The following is a 22,493-nucleotide window of genomic DNA, read 5'->3' on the forward strand; positions in this document are numbered from 1 at the left end:
GTTTCACTTATAGCTAACAGAATATTGTATAGAGTGCCCTGTTATACTCTATATTTCTTTTTTTTTAATGCAACATATAGTGAAATGACTAAGGTTAATTAAAATACATAAGTCATATAATTACCTTAATAAATGTTTACAACATACAGTTTAATTAAAATGAGATAGAAGCATGAGTATTAAGAGACATTGTACTTTACATTTTAATATTTGGTATTATTAATCATCTCACTGATGAAATGACATAGACTTGTGGTCAGACGTGCCAGAAAAAAAACTAGAATTGTGAGGAATGAACCAGGGAGACGGATGGAGGGGGGAAGATGGGGTGGAGGGAAGGTGAGTATAATGTACATAAGAGAACAGAAGTGCAAGCGTAGAATTGTCCCCCTTTTGAACTTCTTTCTATCAACACCATAGACAAATAACATTGCCATTTCCTCAGATTTTCATTCCATTGCTACTAGAGTTACAGCTCTGCAACTTTCTAATGCAGTACTTTTTTAGGATTTTTTTTCAGGTCTTAATTCCCTTTGTGTAGTGTGATTTTGAAATGGTTTTCAATTTGCAGACAACAATTTTTTTTCCGTCATTAAAATACTTTCACTTCCACTCCTTGGAAGCCTGATAAAAACAAGGTTGTCATTATTGACAATAAAACATTACTTTGTAGCTAATAAAAAACATAAACCATATGTATGTGTACAATTTTTTATTAAAATAAATATAAAAATATAAATATAAAACAATATAACTTAGCATTCAGACAACATATGTGTAGTATATGACAATAATTCTATAGGATACACATCCTCATGACATTGTATACGTCTAGTTGATAAACCTAAATCACAGTTTTTGACATTAAAACCTTACCAACCTTTCACATTTACATTGTTTATAAAACAGGAAATAATTAAATAGATCAATCATCTTAAAACAGGTTTTACAGTTCAATTTTTAAATCCACTCTTAAGTAGAAGATTAGATTTTTTTTCATAAACACAGATCGTAAACAATACTACTATCATTCTTGTCTTAGATATAAAACACATTGTCCACACCTATTTCACAAAGTCCTAAATTGTGAAAGGCATCTTCACCAATTACAAAAAAGGAAAATAAAAAAAAGCAGAAAGTGAAAAAAAAATTAAATTTTGTAAAACAATATTCAAGTCTCCACGGATTTTAGAGTCAGAAGAGTTTTTCTGTTGTTTTTTCACAGGGCAGCTGTTAAATCTTGCTGTTCAGAGCTAAGTCTCTTTGTCAGTGTCTTTTCCTATATACATGTCTGCTAGTTTTTTGAACTGAGGTCCCCAGTTACTTAGGTAATCATAATCTTGGTCACCATCTGTTGCAGCTGACTCAAGTGAGCTTAATGACTCTGCTATAGATCCATTTCCTTCAAAAGCATAAGTAGCAAGTGAATCATAAGGAGGAGCTGTTGGATCCATATCATTGTCTTGTAGCCTACTGTTAATAAAGTCTCTGACATCTGCATTATCCTTAATAGGAGATGTCCGACGGAAAGGAAATAACATTTCTGGGATTATATCTCTTCGTAGCTTGTTAGCATCCATCACTTCAGGATTTCTCAGAGTCCCAATATCAAAGGCCTGGGTGTCCTCTTCTCCACCCCCTTCATCGTTATAGCTGACAATGTTGTCTCTGACATCCTCTTTGGAGATGATCAGAGGCTCCTTTTTCTTTTGCCTCCTCAGGGCTGCAAACAGAACCACTATAACTGCAAAAACAAAAACACAAGAATATACTTCAAAACCTGTGCATAAAGTTTAGGAAACTCATGAATTCTCAAATGGGAAACAATCAGCTTGCAACTAAAAATTTGTGGAACAGCTTGCAGGTTTGTGTTAATGTTAAGGAATCAGCAAAATGATTTTCCTTTAAAAATAACCTCAAATAAATTATTGGTATTCTCTGACAAATATAATTGAAAGACCAGCTTATATTTGTATCAATTCTGAGAATCTTAGTTATTAAAGACATATTGTGTTTAGAATTCAATTAATGATGTGGAATAATTTTAGAAAAGCCACAGTTAGGAAGTTAGGAAGCATGCATTTCCAGAGTGCACTGGAGTTTAATGAAAAACTACAAATTTGGGTATTTGTTTCTGCGATGTGAATTTGTCCTGGTATTCCACCAGAACCACCATTCTTTTCTATACTGAACTAATGCAGCCTATGAACAGCAGAGCAGCAGAGTCTGTGTTAGATCACCAGTATCCTATTGTGAGATGTGCTGCTGATACAGATGAATAGACTCCTGTAGATGATAAAAAGAGGTAAATAAGATCAATCTTCAAGGAGTCAAGCAAGACTACCAGCATATAACTGTTAGATAGTTCTTTTGAGACACACAGGGTCATACATTTTTCAAGCCTGTAAAATCACACTAAAATGAAACTGTCAAAAACTATGGCAACTACACCCTAGTAGTGTTTTACATGGTTAATTTTCTTTTTTCCTCAATTCAGATAAGGCTGAAGACAGGTAAAGGTCTTCAAGACAACTGTTTGCTGCTCTGTGAAATAATTAGAAATTACAAATTGAAGATTCAGGTTGAGTGTATGTGCCAGTTTTCTGTGAGTTACCCAAAGATTAATGTGGGTTTTTCAGACTTTTATTTACTTGTTTTTTTTTTTTTTGGTAAATGCAATTTGGTTCAAGTTGTGTTTCACTTAATTTTTTCCATTATACATATTCAGTCTGACAAGTGTCAGAAGGTGATAGGCAGCTGCTGTTACTAAATTAGCAGAGATTATGGATTGGATGGTCAAGCCTGCTTATTTGTGTTAACTCCATTTGTGTTATCAGAAATTTAGTGCAAACCATTCATCGTTTTAATTTATTTAGATTTTACATGATTAACAATTTGGCTCAAACTGTGCTTCACAAGAACACTTAATTCTCTCCTTTTAGAATTATAAAGATCTTACATTAATATTAGGGCCCTGTAGAAACCATGGGTGTCATCAAATAATTGACTAAAATGGTTTCTGTCCAAAAGTGCAACATGTTAATCAAGGCACTGAAGTGGAACTGATCTGAAAGCTAATTTAGTAATCAGTATACCATCAGTAGCTATTCATAAAAACACTTTCATAATAAGGCACTGATACCGCTGCTGGAATTTAGTCCAACTCCAGTCTGAGAAGGACATTTTTACTGTTTAATCAGTAAAAAAAATAACTGTGATAATATGCAACCAGGACTTACATTATCAATAAATTGATTCAGTTTGGAGAATAAATACCTCTGTTAAAATATATATTTTTACTAGTTATATTCTTTAACGTGTTTGTTATTTCTATTATTTTGAAATATTGTCCATTTGATGCAATCACACAATTAATGATCTTATCTATTTCTAGGATGATCGTGACCTATGATCATGTAATCCCTCAGTCACTTTGAGAGTCAGAAGTTAAAAATTGCCCTTAAATCATACTTTGCAGTTGAGTCCTCATGTTCGTGTTCGTGTTTCATGTTAAATCTGAAGAAACCTTATGGGTTGACTTGATTAGTAGGATTTAAGGTTAAGGATTGTGAATACATAAATCAGACTCCCTTGTTCTGGTCTCTGTTCAGGACCGAAAATCTTTAGTTCTCTAACTTGTCAGCTTGTTATTCCTTTGAGAACAGTAATCTGCATGTTGTTCTCTAGACATTTTCCAAAGCAGCAATACTGTATGTGTTTTGAATTATAATGGTCAAAATTGCACATAAAAATACATCCGTCTTACTAGTGCATGCATTCACTTGATTTACTGTATAATCTACAGTTTAAACTATCATAATATTTGGCTTTTCTTATTTATATTGTCTTATGTGTGTAAAATCCATGGTGAATATCCCCTAGAATCATACTGTTATGACCACCTAATTTAGTTCTAATTGCCATTTACTTAACGTTGCATAAATACAGTACATGTAGACTAAAATGCTTTGGTCTCAAATGATTATTTTTCAAAGTAATCCATCTTTAGTCTGAATGACTACTAGCTTTGACTTGAGAGACTGTTGAAAGAGATGTATTAATGGTCTATGAATAACGTCTCAGAAGAGTAATTCCAATTGCATTAATTCTTTATTAACAGAAGATAATGACTTTAATGTGTGAAAAACAACAGAAACAGCATAATATAGCACTGTCTTTTTATTTTATTTGTCTTTGTAAAGGATAGTTAGACAACAGTATTTAATTTACAAAGTTGTAATCTTTATTTAAATGCTAATTGCTTTCTAATGGAAAACTTATTGTATATGGTTAGTTTTGTACATGTTATTGTATATAATATTTCCTTAGCAGATGCCTTTTTTTCTGGCAAGATACTTAAGACAAATAACTGTCACTATTTTAAAGGCAATTCTTTCAGAGCTATTTTTTCTGTTATATACTTATTTCAAGATGTGACAATTAATGAGTGAAACAGATTGTTCTGCCTTAATATTACTAGCTATTTTCTCCTAATTTACCTGCAACTTTGAAAATCAGGATAGGGAGTATCGGCAGGAGTAATCATTATCATTCATTATGCAAGAATACTTTATAAATATCCAAAATCTTTTGTCCTTATTTTGTCTTCAGATAATTTGACTGTGTGATTGAGATCTTGAGAATCTGGACTGCTAGCTGAGTTAGTCAGTCCTTTGTTTCAAGCAACCTTAAATGATTCTAAACTGAACTTATATATTGTATATCACCTGTGTATTGCTTCTTATTTTAAATTCTAATCAATGTCAATCATTAAATAAACAACTCTGTTGTACCAAATGTTGAAAAGCTTCCTCTTATTGTAAGCATTCCTAGTCAGTGCTGAATTACTCTTAATAATACATGAGATTATAATATGCTATTAAGCATAATACTAAAATTGCCTTGGATAAAATGGTCATCAGTATCATAATAGGTTTATAAAACTTAATAGTTAAGCTTCATTTAATCCATGGCCTTAAGAAACTGATCTTTTTTGTTATGTAACCATCTTGTTTCGGGACCCAAGAGTAACGTGTGTAGGAGGTTACACATTATTAAAGGTTATAATGATAGGGCTATAATGCAACTAGGCAAATACTTACTGAGAAGAATAATGATGCAGAGCAGGATAGCAACTAAGGCCCCAGTGCTGAGACCAGCAGGCAGCATCAGAGCTTCAGCATTGCAGGATTGCATGTTGCCTCTGCTGTCACATGCACACACTCGGATAGTCAATGTACTTGTGCTACTCTGGATAGGATAGTCATTGTCAGATATAACAACAGGCAGAAGGTAATAACTCATTTCACGTCGACTAAATCCACTTCTTCTTGTCAGAATTCTAGCTGTGTTATCTAGAAATAATTTGAATAATTGCACAGTCAGCAAAATGTCACATAATACAGCACTCTTGTAATAACAGTTTAACGAAAATTCAAAATTCAAATTCATGTGGATTTTTTTTGGTCCTGCTTATAATTGAAAAATATAATTAGACATAACAAAGTACATTATAACTAAGAGTTATATTTCATACATTCTCATGAGTTTTGGTGAAATTAATAACTGGAGGACAGCATCAGTAATCGAGCATTATTGGTGTTGATATATATATACCAGTTAAATTTACCTTCATTGTCAAAAATTGTAAAGTTGGGATTAGTGGTACTGAGACTGAAGGCAAATTTGTGGCCAATGAGAGGTTCATCTGAGTCAACAGCACTTATAGTCTGTATCAACTGTAAATAAAACAGAAGACTTGTTAAATCAATCTATGCAAATAGAAAACTTTAATATGATTTTCCTTACTGCACATATATCTGGATTGTTTAATCAATATGTATTCAGTGTTTGCATAACATTTTTGCACAACACCCACAATTAGCTGTAGAATGTATTGTGTGTCAAAGAATGCTTTCCAAATTCATTTATTATGCAAATATTTAAGTGGACATACTGTATATTGCAGCTTTACAATGTGATTGGCTTACAATGAAAAATCATTTAATTTATTTAAAAAATCATTGCTTAATATATTTATCCTAGTCAGATTAATAAAATCAACAAGGCATTCACCTGTCCAGATTTTACATTTTCACAAACAAAGGTTTCATAAAACATAGCAAATTCTGGAGCATTGTCATTGACATCCAAAACCTTAATAAAAACTGGAACACGGCTGGTCAGTCTGGGATTATCTGAAACAAGATATGTGATTAAATGTCTCAGCATAGGTAATTTTATTCCATTACTTGACAATTTGATAGTTAATTGAAATGGTGCCAATACTTATTCCATCACCCTTTGAAAGTCATGATTTTTTTAACTTTATGATCATGCATCAGGTATAAGGAATGTCCTAATAAAGGTTGCAGCCACCAAGAACCTACTGCATCTGGATTCACAAGCTTCACTAAGAACCTAATCTGGCACAAGGTTGGTTTGCTTCATAAAGGTAAAAGAAGTCACAGCAAAAATTATGATTGATGTTTATAAAGTTCACAACAAGTTCAGCAGACAACAGACAAAACATTTATATTAAAACATGCTTTTCTCAAAAAACATTTTGAAAAAGCTTTCACAAGTGTTGCACATCTACTTGCCTATATGGTTATTTAATTCTTAAAAAATCATATGTATCTTACACATCGCCATCCCATATCAAATGTGCAAACCTTCAAACCCTTCTAAAGCATGAATTTACCTACAGTATACTTGTTGAATAACTACTGTAAATTAAAGGTGAAAAATAAAGTTTAATTTCATTAAACTTACTTATTTCAGTGGCAACAATGGATATATTTTGCCACTTTGACATTTCACGATCCAAATGTTGTAATGTCGAAATTGAACCATTTCCAGAGTCAATATCAAACAATCTGTCCAAATCTGTATGTCTGTCAATAGAGTACCTGCAAAACAAAGAATCAATTTTATGATGTCTTATTGTAAGTTCATTTTTGACATTCCTTGATATTTTGATATTGTAATACATATAATGATATGGTTATTTTCTTGCAAACAGACAATAGTCAATCAACCATATGTTAAAAATAGTAGAGTCATTCTCTTTTTAAACTATGCACTAATATTTCCATGAGTTTTTTTGTAATCCAATATAACTACCAATTGGTTATACTACCAATATGGAATGTCTCATTTTTATTTTGCCACAGATTATTTCACAGCCAATTATATTTAATGAATTTAAGTTCAGCTCTGATAATCTCTCTATGATCTAGGCATTTTTAAAAGATATAAATGGACATTTGTAAACACTTAGGAACAAGTAATACGTTTATTCCATGCTGAAAAGAGAAGAAGGAAAACACGACGTTTCGGGCGTGGAGCCTTCTTCAGGTGTGCTGAACTACTTTGTAAAAACACAATTCATATAATATTTTAAAATAATTATTGGATTATTCTACCATTACTTATTATATCTGAACTATGGCATTAAAGTTTGCTTTGGCTCAGTGAAGTAAAACAAATCCCAAATTCCCTCAGCCTTTCCCTCAGCAAAGTTTGCCCATATGGATTACAGGTACTGTAAATGTGCATACATAGGAATACTCAGCAGTGTGATTACTGCTCTTACTGCTATTCACAGTCACGTTTTCCTTGGAACAACTGAAACAACCTTGAATTTAAACCTAAACCTAGTTAAAAATATTTTTTGTTCAGGATCATTTATTACTTTGACTATTCTGTTTCTGACTTTGGAATTATAACGGATTATTAATCACTTTATAAACAACAATCATTTAAAAGAGAAATGAGCTCACAGAGAAAAAGTAATGTAGTTCAGTAAACTGATCATCTGTAATGATCAGTCTGGTAGGTTAGTAGTCTATTTAAGAATAACACTAAAATGTAATTAGAAACTTTCCTTACTTTACTGGGTGATTAGCAGCATCTGGGTCATAGGCTGTAATTGCTCCTATGAAACTACCAGGGGCAGCATCTTCATGCACTTCAAATACGTAGAAGGATTTACTAAAAACTGGGGGCTCATCCATGTCCTGCAATGAGATCTTCACAGTTGCTGTATCTTTAAAGGGACCAAGATGAAGGAACCGATGATCAAGATGAGTATTAACAGCCTCCACTTTTAAAAGGTATATCCGTTTATTTTCAAAATCCAACTGCTATAAATAGAAAATAATAAACAAGGTGTTTGTTTCAGTAAACAGAGGCTGAACATTTGCCACATTTCAGAAATTAAGGTTGGAACACACACAACACAAAAACATCTGGTAACCAAAACAGTGTGAAATGACATTGCCACTGCAGAATCAAAACAAGCAAACAAACAAAAGGAACAAAGGCATATTAAGTGATTTAGTGTTCTGCTTTTGCTAACACTTAATGTACCATTAACAGTAATTGGGAATTCTAAAATTATATCATCTGCATTAAGATGAATACTCTCATATGTGGTCTTGGTTTCTATCAATTTCAATATTCTAAATAAGCAAATAAAATGGAAATGACAGTGTAACTTTGGCCTATTGTACTTGGTGCTGTGTTATGCTTATTTGTTACTGCTTTTCAGGCATGAAGTAACGTTATGATCCTTTTAATTTGATGATTCTTTGAAGTGAACTTTTTCTTTTTTTTACTTTTATTTAATGTAATGATTTAAAAAAAATGAATACAGACTACTGTGAAAAAGCAGAATGGTTGTGCAGAAATACCTTAAACATCAATTATGCTTTAAAATATTCAATCTGGATCTTTAATCCAAAGTGGTTAATAAATATTCCTCTTTCCTTATTCTCCAGTGATCTGCATGATTTATGGGTAGTTATGAAAAGGCAGACTCAACAGTGAAAGGAATAGTTATAGCTAGATTTTAAAAATTACATGGATGCATTACACAATACAAGAGGGAATAAGTACCTCTTGACAGCGTACTGAATTAAGCACCTTTGTAAAGTTAATAGGACATGATATGTTCAATTTAGAAGATTACCTTCTCTGTACATCTTTTTTCCTCTCTCTGTCTATGCATAACTATAGCTGAGAAAAAGTAGTCTGGGGACAAGGGAAACGTGTAAAAACATATATTTTAAACATAATGGCTAATGCTAATGAAATATAAAAGATTTACCCTTTTCACAGTTATAACACCTTCCTGTGTTGATCTGTCAGTGACAATTTTAAACATATCCTGTCCGTCCCCACCAATGATGTTATATTGAATGTCAGCATTCTCTCCAACATCAGCATCATTCGCTTTAATCCTGCCAACTGTTGCTCCAATTTCTGCAGATTCTGATGTGCTGAGATGGTAGGAACCTTGAAGCAAATGGTTGAAAGAAATAGTGAGGTGCATTTCCAAATTACTTGGTACTTTTTCTATTTTTATTTATTTATTATTGTTAGTAATGGGGAAAAAACAACTAAACATTAATGTGTACATTTTTAACAAATTATTTTATTTCTATAATTAAGAAATTCTGAGATTTTATTACTATTACTGTAATTATTGAATTACTCTAGGGCATTTTTCTTGAAATCTTTTATTACTTAGCATGTTTTAATGGAGACTTAGCAATATAATGCACTACAGCACAGTGAATTTGTGAAAAGGTTTCATGTTTATTTTGTTACAGATAGTCTATTTTTAGCTATGCCACTTATGAGAAGTAGATTGAAAACAGGAAGATTAATTGATGGTCCATTATTATTTTACAGTATATCTATATAAGTACGGTTGAGATCACGTACCTTGTGGTTTGTTCATATAATAATAATGTGTATATTTTAATATACAGTTATTTCCTGCATTCCTCCCTAGCCTCTTTTTATTTAATGGTTCAGCCTTGAGTACCTGTGTATAAATTCCATCTAAATCAACACTGCAGCATTGTCATCCTGGGTTTTGTGATGCACTGTGCTGGAGAAGGAAAACCATTAGGTGAATGGAAAATACTTTAAATACAACTAATGGCTAAAACTGACATTTGGAGACAGGAGTCTATAGTATGTATAGTATAACACTGGTCTGAATGGAGAGAATTAAACTCTAGATACTCACTAGATAAATGGCATTTCAAACATGAATATTAAAGCACAGTCTCCCCGTTTTAAGATTCTCAATGTGCCTCCCATCTCTGTACAGCATTTTGTTCTTTTTTTTGTAGGTTCAGACTTATTTTATTAGTTTAGTTATATTTAGTTTTGAATTAATGAAGATTGAGGCTTCTAAAGAATCTGATTTGGTATGGATTGTGTTGTACTTCCATGTTCAAAGACTGTCAATGCAAAATAAAATAACTACCCTGTTACATGTAGTTACATGTAGCATGTCCTTGGAGTTTTTTCATCAATCTTTTGGGGCAACCTGCTTAGTCATATCAGTAAAGCCAACCTGATACGAAACTGTGTTCAGAGATTATTTAATAAATTGTCTTGTCCATATGAAAGATCTGTTGGAAATATTTTTTTCTGTTTACAAATAATGCAAACTTAAGGACTAAAGAAACCATTTCAATTTGTTTTGTATTGTGATAATTCAGTGGAATTTGTTTACAAAATTAAAACAATGGCATTTCTGAAGAGATGTTCAGTTCCTCAGTACAAAGCAGGCTAGTGTCTACATTATTTCAACACACTGTTTATTCAGAATAATTGCATTGTCATTCTCACATTTATTTAAACAGCTTTGCAGTGAAATATGTAGTAGCAGTATATATGAGTACTTTATGCAAAATATATATATATATTTTTAAGCTTATTTTGAATCTAAAAAAACAAACAGGTGGTAAAGTGCAAATAAAAAGTAAAAATTGAAATATATAAACAATATTAATAATTAATCTTTTGAAAAACCTTATTCATAATAATGTTTTCAGTGGGTTGTATTTTTAGAACACTCAGTATCAAGAGAGAAAATATATTAACAAATTAACAAACAAACAACTTAATAATGATCTGTTCTATACAGCTTTAATTCCAAAGCTTTTACATTATATCTTACTGCATGTTGTTAAATCTACTTTCACAAGAAACAAAGACTGAGTAATCTTACTCTGGGGGAACCTTGGTGGGCTGTCATTCACATCAGTGAGGGTGATGTTGACTGTTGTCGTCCCTGATAATCCACCCATCTGTCCAGCCATGTCCTTGGCCTGGATCATCACATGGTAATTTTCTTTGTTTTCCCTATTCATGTTTGGTAAAGCTGTTCTTATAATACCTGTTTGAAATAAATATCAATATGTTGGCTTTTATAACAGATTTGTTTCCAATGTGCCTGAAGCGCATTTGTTACACTTGTGAACAAATTTTGCCAAATAATAATTGTCAATAAAACATTAACACAAAATAATGATAACAAATCATTGTTGTTTTTAATAGTACTTTTCATCCCAGATGTTCTCAAAGAATTTCAGTTGTGAGAAAACTGTCAGTTGCTGTCATGAATATAGAGTGTTACCCTTTAGGCTAATGCATGTGCACAAATTTGAGAAAGTCCTAATACTTCTAGTAAATTAAAATCAAATTCTGATTTCCAAACCTTTGTAAATGGTCATCTTTATAGTGATAGTGTTTTATTAATGGAATTCCAAATTACAGACAATCAACAGCACAAATAAATAATGAAATAGTTATTGATTACTGATACAATACGTTTCACCACATTGTAAGATATGTTAATGTTAAAAAGGACAGTATTACAACATTATTCTATACATAATAATGTCCTGGTATAGTTATATGTTTTTATCTTTATACACTTTTTATGGTGAATTAACTAAATAGAAAATTAACATCCTCCCACAAACACAAATGTAATTAGAAGACTATTTGATCCAGTAAATAATTTAAGATTCATAACAAAGTTTTAAATACAGAAGTGTGTGAGTTAGAGTAAGAGTGATAATGTTCATTATTTTTTTCTTTATGTACACAATTTCTAATTTTTCTAATTTATAATTGCAGATGCCAATCAGATCAGCTTTAACAGCAAATGAAGCAATATTTTTCTCCAAAACAGTTTTCTGAGCACTGCTTGAATGCTTGAAATTAAAATGTATTAATGCATAAATTGAATGTATAGTTAATTCCCTGACAGCATACAGTTGGATGAACTAAAGTTACACCATCAGCACAGATATTTCCATTATATAAAATTCAGACTGTCAGCAAATCCTTTCCTTATAATTAATGACTGCTGTAAACTAACAAAGAGTAGTTAACTGTTTAACAGGCTCGTCCCCCATTTCAAGTGTAAATGACAATATAAAAAATGCTTAAAGAAGGCATGGTTGAAAATAACATTTAGCTAGCAACTGCCCTTTCTCACTAGCTACCAATGATTAATACAAACAATGTTAAACTATGTATTGAAAAGTTAAATTTATAACAACTCAAAATAAACAGAACATCCTGGTAATGATAATTGACCCACGTTATTATAAATACTGTGATTGTTTTTAATTATTAACAAAGATTTAGCTTCTTTGTACTGTGGGCACCAAAAATATCCCCATGAATCTATTCTTAACTTATTCTTACTTATTCTTACAGGTAGTAAGCAAGTATTAAACATTTTTATGTTTAATTGCTGGCAAGCATTTGAATAAAATAACCAGTCTCTCAAAGAAAATCTACTAATTTGGGTCTCCTGCAGATACATTTATTGCCTTGAGTTATTGAACATAAAAAACACTGTAAGAAGGTATTTGGTGCATTATATCATGTAGCTGTCACGATTGCAGTCTCTCCTCCTTAAGGGCGCTCCGGTTCTTCCTTGTTTGTATTATTCCCCCCACCTGCCCCTTGTTTCAGTCTCCTTCCTGTCCCTTTAAAAGCCAGACGCAGTCACCAATCGAGGCTCTGCATCTGACTTCCACATCGTGCGAGCCCGGCACCTGGTTGTGCCTGGCTTCGTTATGTTTTTAGCTTCCTGTTCCTGTTCCGCCCGCCGGTCCCGACCCGGCACCTGTTTTTAGTCCCTTTTTTTTGATGGATTGCCCGGCCATGGACTTCTGCTTGTTTTTGGATTCTCCCTTGGACTTATTCTTTAGATTGTCAGCCTCGGCCACACCTCCCTGGATCGCCAGCACCGCATTGACACACCCCCCTGTTTTCATCCCCGTATTCCTGCATGACTTTTTCCCCAGTGTTTCCTCACTATTCTGGATTGTGTTGTCCGCATAGGGTCTGGAAAGAACTGTTCGTTACAGTAGCATTTTAGGAAATACAGTGATTCAGTGTAGCAGTTTCACCCTCTTTGAGAAAACGTAGCCTGCCAGCTCTCAGTTAGATGGTGCTAATGTACTGTAGCTTGAAAAGTAGACCTGCATGTTTCACTGTTCTATCTGCCCTACCCAACCATTTGATACTCTATGTTTGCTACTGCCAAGACAGGTTGGAGACAACTAGGAGTGGAAGAGTGGGTCTTCCAAATGTACAGTTACTGTATATGACAACATTCGCCCTTCTTCATTCATTATTTAGGTGCTCAGAGTTTTGCCTGTAACTCATCTCTTTTCTGCAGCAATTGATTTTCGGAAGAAGGGGTTAATTTGTATGCTATACCTAGTAGACTCCTGTCACCACTGGAACTGGATTTCTATTCTACACTCACTTCTTCAGAAGCTTTCCTTGTTTAGGATTAAAGCTTTTGTATTATCTCTTCCAATGTTTTCTCTGTCAAAGTCCACTCTAGGTTGAGATTCTTGTCTCTATGAGCCTCTTAAATGCTCATCAGACAATGGTCTACACTAGTAAGTGCTTGACGATTCCATTAAACATCTTTTACAATTTTCATTTTCACTTGAAATTCCACAGTTAAAAAAAATAAAGGTTTTATTATTACTTGGATCTACGTTTTTGTCTTTGACTTTCCACACTCAGCAACACGGTAATTGTTTTGATTCCATTTATGTATCCCACAGGACTATCTGAATTTTTATTGGAGTGAAAAGTAATGGCATTATGAAGAAGAGTTAGTGACAATCATTTGTTAATACCAGGCTATTGTAGCAGTAATATTAGGATATTGAATAGACTTTTTAGGTATCATAGAGAGAAAGATGAGGCAATCTGATATAGTAGTTCTGTAAAACAACATGCATAAAATTAAATTAAGATTTGAATTTTTCATCATGTCATGTTAGATTTTAAATGATTTGTTCCTGGGTACAAGGCATTTGAATTGTTTTGCAATGCATTAAATGTTTTAATCTGCAATTATGTCTCTATGTCAAAGATGGGAACAGCATGATGTTCAAATACAACTTTAACGTGAAACAAATAATGTGAGATACAAAATAAATTCATCTCCATAGTTATTGTTTCTATACAGATTATATTTGTAGTTCTGTTAGAATAAAAATAGAGAAAGTTTAATGTTAATGTTTTCTTGTGACACAATCACAAAGTTTGAAAAATATTTACATTTATCTTACCTAGCACAATCTATAATTGTAAATCTTTAATTTATTCATAAAGGCAATGTTATATAATGGACCAAGTAGAGTTGACAGTTGATTCTATGTGAAAAGTAAGAAAAAAATAAACATTTATTCTACCCTATACAAAATCCCCAGGAGGATTTTTTAAAGGATTGTTTTGCAGTAGTGACAACTAAGATATGCACTATGTATTTCAGAAAGATTATTTCTGTGTACTGTATAGAATTTGACAGAAAGCTATTTGTATTTCCTTATATAGTAGTATATATGTTTATACTTATTTGGATCACAAATGAAAATTATCCTGACTTTTAGAAGATAAAGAATAATTAGATAATGTATTAGATAAATACTTCACTCAGGTGTTTACTAAGATATAAGTTGAAAACATCCTAAGGTTTAGAAAAGAGAGTGTTATATTAATTATAACATAGCATCATTATAACATTAATATTATTATTAATAATAAGAAGAATAACACAGAAGAGTAAGAAGTGATAAAAACACTTAGATACATCCAGCGATTAGTGGTATTCTACTGATTGTATTAAGGAAAAATAAGAATGTTATTTCAAGACCATAATCAAAACTGAAAACAGAAGTCATACCAATTAAAGGCAAAATGTTACTGTAACACTCATCCTTATCCAAGGGTAACCAGATCAGAAAAATAATTATAGGCAAGTAAAGTTTACTTCCACTTGTAGTAAGGAGAAAATAATAGAACCAAACTATGGATATGTGGAATATTTAATAAAGCTGAATTCACCTATCTCTATAAGATACATTCCTGAACACATAATGTATACTGTTGACATTTTCTTTGACAAGATTTGACAAGATTCTTAGTCCAATACTTATATTAATCTTAAGTTAAAGTCTAGGTAAAGATCACCATACCACATCCTCCTTCTCTTCTCTTTCTTCTTCTGTGATAAAAGTTATAATGCTGTTTCAAAATGTGGGCTCTAGTCTAAAGAATTTCAAGCTGAACCAATGCAGTCAATTAATTTTATTTTCTGTTACTACCATTTGGCATTAATTGATTTTAAACTCAAATGAATTCCGGAAACTTAAACATTTACACAGATTACACAGTTATGGTAATCAATTTGATAAATGCAATTGCTTAATATCTTGTCTATATACATGTGTGTAATCAAAAGATGAAAATTAGCAGGTATTGGAGATGAGATGCTGATACAGGAGCTTAATTTAAAACAATACAAAAACTAATACTTCTAATAAGTGCAGTATTGCTATGTTGCAGCCTGCAGACAACAAAGAAAAGGATACCCTAGTTATATTTAAAAAAATCAATTTTTTATATTCAGGTTGTGGGTGATAAATTAGGTAGAAGCGATGAGATTGGCATATCTGAAAACTAATGTTTCAGATATAAAATGTTTTTGCTTCAGTTTATGCTCCTAAAATATCCACAGTGCTGAGATACTATTCATATTGTAATTAGATCACTATGATAATTATTTCCAGATTTGAACTGATAAATATTCATTTACCCTCCTTTGGCATTTTTATACCATATGACTACAAAATGAGATGTTTCCAGTACAGTTTTAAGCTAAATTTGAGTTTTTCTTGATTTAACTACAGTATGAATCAGTCAACAACCCTGAAATTACATGACACAAATTTAAAGTCTTCATTAAAACCAAATATATTGTATTTGCATAAATTGTCTACTAGAATTGCTGATCTGGAAGCCAAGATGACATTTTTAGAGAATGCTTAAAAACTTACCATTTCTAACATTACTGCATTAAAAATCTTTGTTTTGAAGATTTATGCTTGCTTTGCTTCTGCATTGTATGTACTTTTTCTATCTAGACAAAACTGTTTATGCCAGTCAACACAGGTTTTTACTATGTTTCAGCACATTGTTTTCCCAACAATGAATGTTTTATGGCTATTTTTTGCAATAGATTCCAGTCAGATCCCATACAGATAAATTCCATATTTTGCCAATTGTATACAATTTATACATTCTGATTGATCAGGGAAACACTTTTGATCTTTTTCTCAAGTGATTGAGTCAGATTAGAACATAACAAGCAATCACCTGGATGTACTGTGCATTCCTCCTACAGTAAATACAGTATTGTTTGATCTATTGGCTTGATTTAGGTTCTCTTCTGCTTAGTGGTATATAATATCATGACAAAAGGGCAGTATTAGAGGAAGGTTTATATTGTCATTATATCCCTGCTATTGAAATAAAAACAAAGATTATGGACTTTCTGGTGGGATATCTTTACTCTCTGACTTGCTCTGATACAAAGATACACCAAGAGGTTATGACACTAGCTGGAAAAGCAGAAGGCCAATCAGACTCCACATTATACATGTGACTAGAGACATTATCCTCTAAAGTAAAATTTACTTAGCAGAATAATAAAACCCATTGCTTTAGCATATCTAAATTAATTTAGGTATGCAGGGTTACTTAACAATTAATTACCTAACAAACCACACAGTGAATGGTTTATATAATTAGAGTATATATATAATTTCAGAATATTTACACCTACAGGTAGCTCTGTAAAAGACTTATTGAGATAGTTCAGGTGGGTAGCTGTTTCAGCATGCTCCACAGCTGAAATGTTGCGTTTTCTTTCTTCTCATTTCAGCATGGAATAAACCTATCATTTGTTCCTTTGCGACTTATTGAGATACTGAATTTCAAGCAAAGATCCAACCATGAAGACCAAGGAGCTTTCAAAACAATTCTGTGATAAAGTTCTATAAAGGCACAGATCAGGGAAATAGTATAAATCATTTCAAAGACACTTAATGTCTCCTTGATATGGTGATGGTGATGTCAATTATTAAGTAGGAAAGACACCCTGAAACTGCCTATGTCAGGTTGTCCCCTCTAACTAGGAAAATAGTTAGGGATTCAACGATGAGGCCGATAATGTATTTGAAAGAGCTGCAGATTTGGAGATAATGTGCATGAGTCAATAATATCAAAGTCATGCCACACTATGGCAGAGGGGAAACCCATGTTAAATCCCAAATGGAGTTTGCAAACAGCATTTAAGTGATACTGCAAACAATTGGCAAACGTTTTGTGGTCAGAATACGAAATTGGAATCTTTTGATCTAAAAGAAAAGCATTGCATTTAACTAGAACCCAACTCAGTTAGCACCCACTCTTAAAAGTCATGGTAGTGAAAACACAGTGTAACCAATTCAACACTTTTTAGCAATTAGATGTTGAATATGGCAAATGAAGACATGTCCTGTTATAATATGTGGAACAATATAAATTTAATTTCCAAAAATTCTAATAATTGAATTATTCACTTAAATTTACTTCCCAGAGTGTACTTTACCCCTTGAATATGCTTTTGTTTGAAGTTTGTCCTTGTTCCTTTGTGTATATTATTTTCATTTGGTACTTTTAAAATATTTTGGGAGTGTCCAGTAGTAGTTACAGTAAGGAAATAAAATGAAAATAAACAATGTGCTCATCCTGAGGTGAACTGCTGTTCTAGGGCATGTTGGTCTGGTTCAGTCTTGGCAGTGTGTGATACTCAATTGGGAAGAATTATTTTAAAAATCTGAACAAACTGTGGATTCATTTCAACTGAGATGAGAAAAGTTAGATCAAGCTGTGTGTGGTAGGCGTTACTCATATCTGACAGCTCTTCCAAGCCATCTGTTATGGATCTTTGAAGTATACCAGGGGTGTTACAGCCAGGACTTGGCTTATTTCAGCATTACAAAAATGTGCCTTTTTTGAGAACTGTTGGGTTTGTCTGAATTCAGCCTTCCTAAAAGATAATATAGCCCATATTATTAATTCATTTACAATCAACTAAATGACTAAATGTACAGTTATTTCTATCATACATGCAAAAAAAATATGTACCACATGTGATGGCAGTTAAATTATTGAACTCATTTTTATTTTTCTCTCTGAATCAGTATAAGAATCAGTTTAGAAATGATATTCAAGTCAGGATTTGGATTTAGTTGCTGACATCTAATTAATCTACTGTACATTAGAGTTTACTTATTATTGCATTGTAAATGTTTTCATACCACATATCTAAAGTTGGTAACCAACATCCTAGCTGACTCCTCAAACAGAAAATTATAATTTAAATCGCATTTTGTTGTATCACAGAAAGTTAATTAAAACCAATAAAAAATCATACCTGTTTCAGGCTCCACAGAAAAATATGGTTGTCCCTGAAGAATACTGTATACAAGTTTGGCACTATTCCCATATGTCGCATCATCAGCATCTGTAGCTGTGACTTGTACAACAAATGTGCCTGAAAAAAAATTAATGTGACACACAGGAAATGCTATATATAAACATGAAATGTATATTAAAAACTCTTCTGCAACCAATTTGAAGTCAGGACACTTGAGTTTGCTAAGGGAGTTATTGGGGAGAAAAATCACATTACAAGAGTGCAAATACCCAAAGCTACACTGGCATAACATGATGATAAGAAAGTCAATGTCCTTGAGTGGACCAGTCAAGGTCCTGATTTGAATCTTATGGATAGTCTGTAGAAAGACTTGAAAACTGCTGTCTTCACAAGAAACTTTAGAGAACTTGAGCAAACCTACCAAGAAGAATGGGCAAAAATTGCACCTACAGTAGCTGGTGTGCAAAGTTGGCAGAGACTTAACCAAGTCCCCCATCTTTGTGATGTGAACAGTCAGGAGATTTATTTTTTCTTAATGACATTTCTGTTCTGGTTACAGCATATGTTCAGGTCAATTGAATAAAAAAATGTCGTTGTTGAAAAATGTAGAGTCTGTATTTCTATTAACCTAGATCTGTATTATTCTTAATTACCATGTTTGAAATGCCTCAGGTATTGGCAAATGTCCTAGTTTGGTGTGTTTCTTTAACATTGCTGTTCTCATTAAACATTCAAAAAAGTATGGACACCAATGCTTTCCATTGCCATGAATTATATTCTAAAATCATGTGTATTCCAGAGCCTCTTCAACAACAATACATCAGTCGTCAGATTATGGATTTTGTGATTGTACAGACATATTTTTTGTCAGAGGCTTAACTAGAGAGCCCATAACTACTTTCAATAGTACTACAGTATTTGTCTATTTCCATAAAATGTTTAGGATTTTATACATTCCACCTGTATTGAGTAGATCTGTGGATTTCAGGAGTCTCATTTCTTAAAGTATGTTGAAAAATATAAACAGAGTAATACAATTTTCATAAATTGTTTGAAATAACCTCCAGAAATATACATACTGTATATATATATAAACCCATAGCACACAGTGGAGTTTAAAAGATTGATGCTTTAGAAATAAGAGAATTTTAGCACATTAATTTAAACAGTGTCATGACCCAAAGAGAAATATTTGATCTAACTAGACAGGAATATAAGAATGTTTACCTGCTAACTCTATGAAACTGAGTGATATAACATCTTCCTCTCCCATAAACAAGCGTATAAAACAAGCACACAGCATACTCAATCACCCTACTTGCCTAGAGGTTCACGTAATCATCTGCACAACTATTGTGGGTGAACAACCACTTCAAGGATGCTTTGAAAAGTCTTGTAGTGCATAAATTGTCCCTGGCTATGCTTAGCACTGTCCCTGACACCCACTGGACCTCTGCCACTTCAAATTGGTTCTGATCATCCTCAAGCATACTAATGGACCTAGAAACATCTGTCGTACTGAAATTTCTGCTTTACTACCCTGAAAGTGTTACACAGTCTTCATGGATCACTTGCTTGATTAACAATTTTCAGATTCCAGCATCAGGGAACTTAGATGTTTTATGGAACTTGACCATGAACTCTCTTTTATAGGCCTTATGAGTATGGTCACTGAGGAAAAACATAATTTCTTTTCCTCCTGCTCTCAAACTCAATACTGAACTTTCCATTACAAGCAAGTCAGTTCCTCATCCTTTAGTATGAATAATATACAGTATACACAAAAAAGAACTAGTTAACTTCTACATTTAAAAAAATAAAAGACAAATCATCATAAAGAAATGGAACTACCCTTCAATGTTAAGAATTTGTTTTTAATGTTGTTTTTGTTTTATTCCACCAGGTAAGCTAATTGGGAACAAAGTCAATTATATTATTGGTGTACTGTACAGTATTTATACAATAGAGGACTTCCTAGAGCAATTTGAGTGAAGTACCTTGGTCAAAGGTACAACACACGTTCCCTTCTAATAAGTTGAACCTGTGGCTCTCCAGTCTGCAGCCCTAACTTCTACTCCATGCTGCTGCTACCTGGAGATGAATTAGGGGTTCTCACCATATACTGTAATTATAATTTGAATGCTATTTTTGTGGTTCACAAGTAATGCAGAACAATACTCCAATAAAATCCAAGAATAAAAAAAATGTAACATGATTTATTTTCAAACTGTTACCAGAAAAGCTATATCCTGTACATTTTTGTCTCATGTGATGTCTTTTATGGTTATTTTTTTCATGTATTGTATACTGAAAAACTGTTAAATATAAAATATATTGAAAAACAGAGGTCCTCATCCTGAGATCCTAAAAATCAATTCAAACCATTTAATCCATATAGTGTTCCCCACTACAATAAAATGTTTTGTGATTTTCTAAGAAAATACAGTATATTAATATTGTAGTGGTCTGTACATGTGCTTATTTCTTAAAGTAATGCCGTTACAATACGTTTCAGAAAAAAAACTACTATAAAATGCAGAAGGCATAGTCTACAATATAATGTGCAGAATATCTGATTAGCCAAGATATCTCTAGGATTAGAAAGTATTAATTTGAGAGTAGATGCATTACCTGAAAGCAGGGAATGGTGGAAGTCAGTGAATAGAAATTAATTGAGAAGGTGGAGAATGAAAGGGATGTGGCAAGTGTTTGACAGATTCCAGTAAAAAACTTCAGATATATAAAATATTATAAGATTCCTTCTTAAAACCTAAGTCAGTCTGAAAAAGAAATTTAATACATTTAATAGAGTACTTTATTGCCATACTGTATGTACATGTACATTGGAATTCTCAATCGCGCTGATCTCTCGTGACGTACACATTGAATGCCAATGAGATTCAAGAATACAGGATCAAGCAATATGATTTTAAATGCCTTGAAAATGTTGGCATTGTCCTCCAATTTCAGTTAAGATGTGGCATGATCAATGATAGCAGAGCTGAGAGTGATATGCTCCGAGGAAATTAGACAGCTAATGCAAGGAGATAAATGCATTTGAAAAGAAAGGAGCAATGACCATTTCAGAGTTCATTTATAAATATAGCACAAATGATGTCCAGTTTAAAATTGACAGAAATAAAGGACTGAGTATAAAGACATAAGACATAGATCAACAGTCCAAGAAAGACATCACAGACTGTACCAATTTGTAGAAAAAAAATATGAACTGAAAGTTACTGCAGATGGTTAAAACACATAAAAGGTGGTAAGAGAGGAAAAGATGCATAATGGATGGCACATTCCATACAAAGAACATCACATGACCATGTTGAAAACATAACTTATGTTAAAGACAAGGTGACAAGAAAGACAGGTGACAGAGTGAAGAAAGAACAAAGTTCCAGTTACTTTGGTCTATATGTGTAGAAAATTCAGTTAAACCTAGTAATATACTGTATTGGGTCTCTGTAAACTGCATTCAAAAAGAAGTCTTCCCTCATTTCCTAGGGAATTGTTGAATTTTTACATAACATCCTATAATGCTGGAGGATCAGCAGAGGTATTGTGGATGACTGCAGGAAAAATAAAATACGATTTAAAGAATAGTGTGAAGGCTGACTTGATATGCAGAGAATGGGTCTTAGAGTTAGAGAAACATCCAGGGTAGAGTGAGTCTTGATTTGCAGCTGAGGAGATGTCAGTCATATCAACGCAGGTTGTATGGCAGGATCTTTGACTTATGATGTCAAGAAAAACAGTTAAGTAACAGTCATGCTTAGTTTACCCATGCTAAATGACAGTGCAATATTGGTGAATAGTAGACATTTTATACAAAATAAATGTCAATTTAAGGAAAAAAAATGTTTGAATTCAA

General features: G+C 32.7%; 1 protein-coding gene across 1 annotated transcript in view; it reads right to left on the minus strand.

The window, feature by feature from the left end:
* Positions 1 to 697: 697 nt before the first annotated feature.
* The window catches only part of LOC148833086 (cadherin-10-like), a 51,520-nt gene continuing 29,724 nt past the window's right edge, over positions 698 to 22,493 (minus strand). Inside the window, exons 3-11 of the mRNA XM_088919198.1 lie at positions 18,614 to 18,733; positions 11,036 to 11,203; positions 9,113 to 9,300; positions 7,894 to 8,147; positions 6,775 to 6,911; positions 6,076 to 6,197; positions 5,630 to 5,738; positions 5,103 to 5,354; positions 698 to 1,744 (exon numbers count right to left, since the gene is read on the minus strand). Of these exons, the coding sequence (XP_088775324.1) occupies positions 1,254 to 1,744; positions 5,103 to 5,354; positions 5,630 to 5,738; positions 6,076 to 6,197; positions 6,775 to 6,911; positions 7,894 to 8,147; positions 9,113 to 9,300; positions 11,036 to 11,203; positions 18,614 to 18,733 (1,841 nt within the window). The 3' untranslated portion in view covers positions 698 to 1,253. The remainder of the gene's footprint in view (positions 1,745 to 5,102; positions 5,355 to 5,629; positions 5,739 to 6,075; positions 6,198 to 6,774; positions 6,912 to 7,893; positions 8,148 to 9,112; positions 9,301 to 11,035; positions 11,204 to 18,613; positions 18,734 to 22,493) is intronic.

This window comes from Atractosteus spatula, chromosome 6 (assembly GCF_055471065.1).
Source record: "Atractosteus spatula isolate fAtrSpa1 chromosome 6, fAtrSpa1.hap1, whole genome shotgun sequence".
NCBI lineage: Eukaryota > Metazoa > Chordata > Actinopteri > Semionotiformes > Lepisosteidae > Atractosteus > Atractosteus spatula.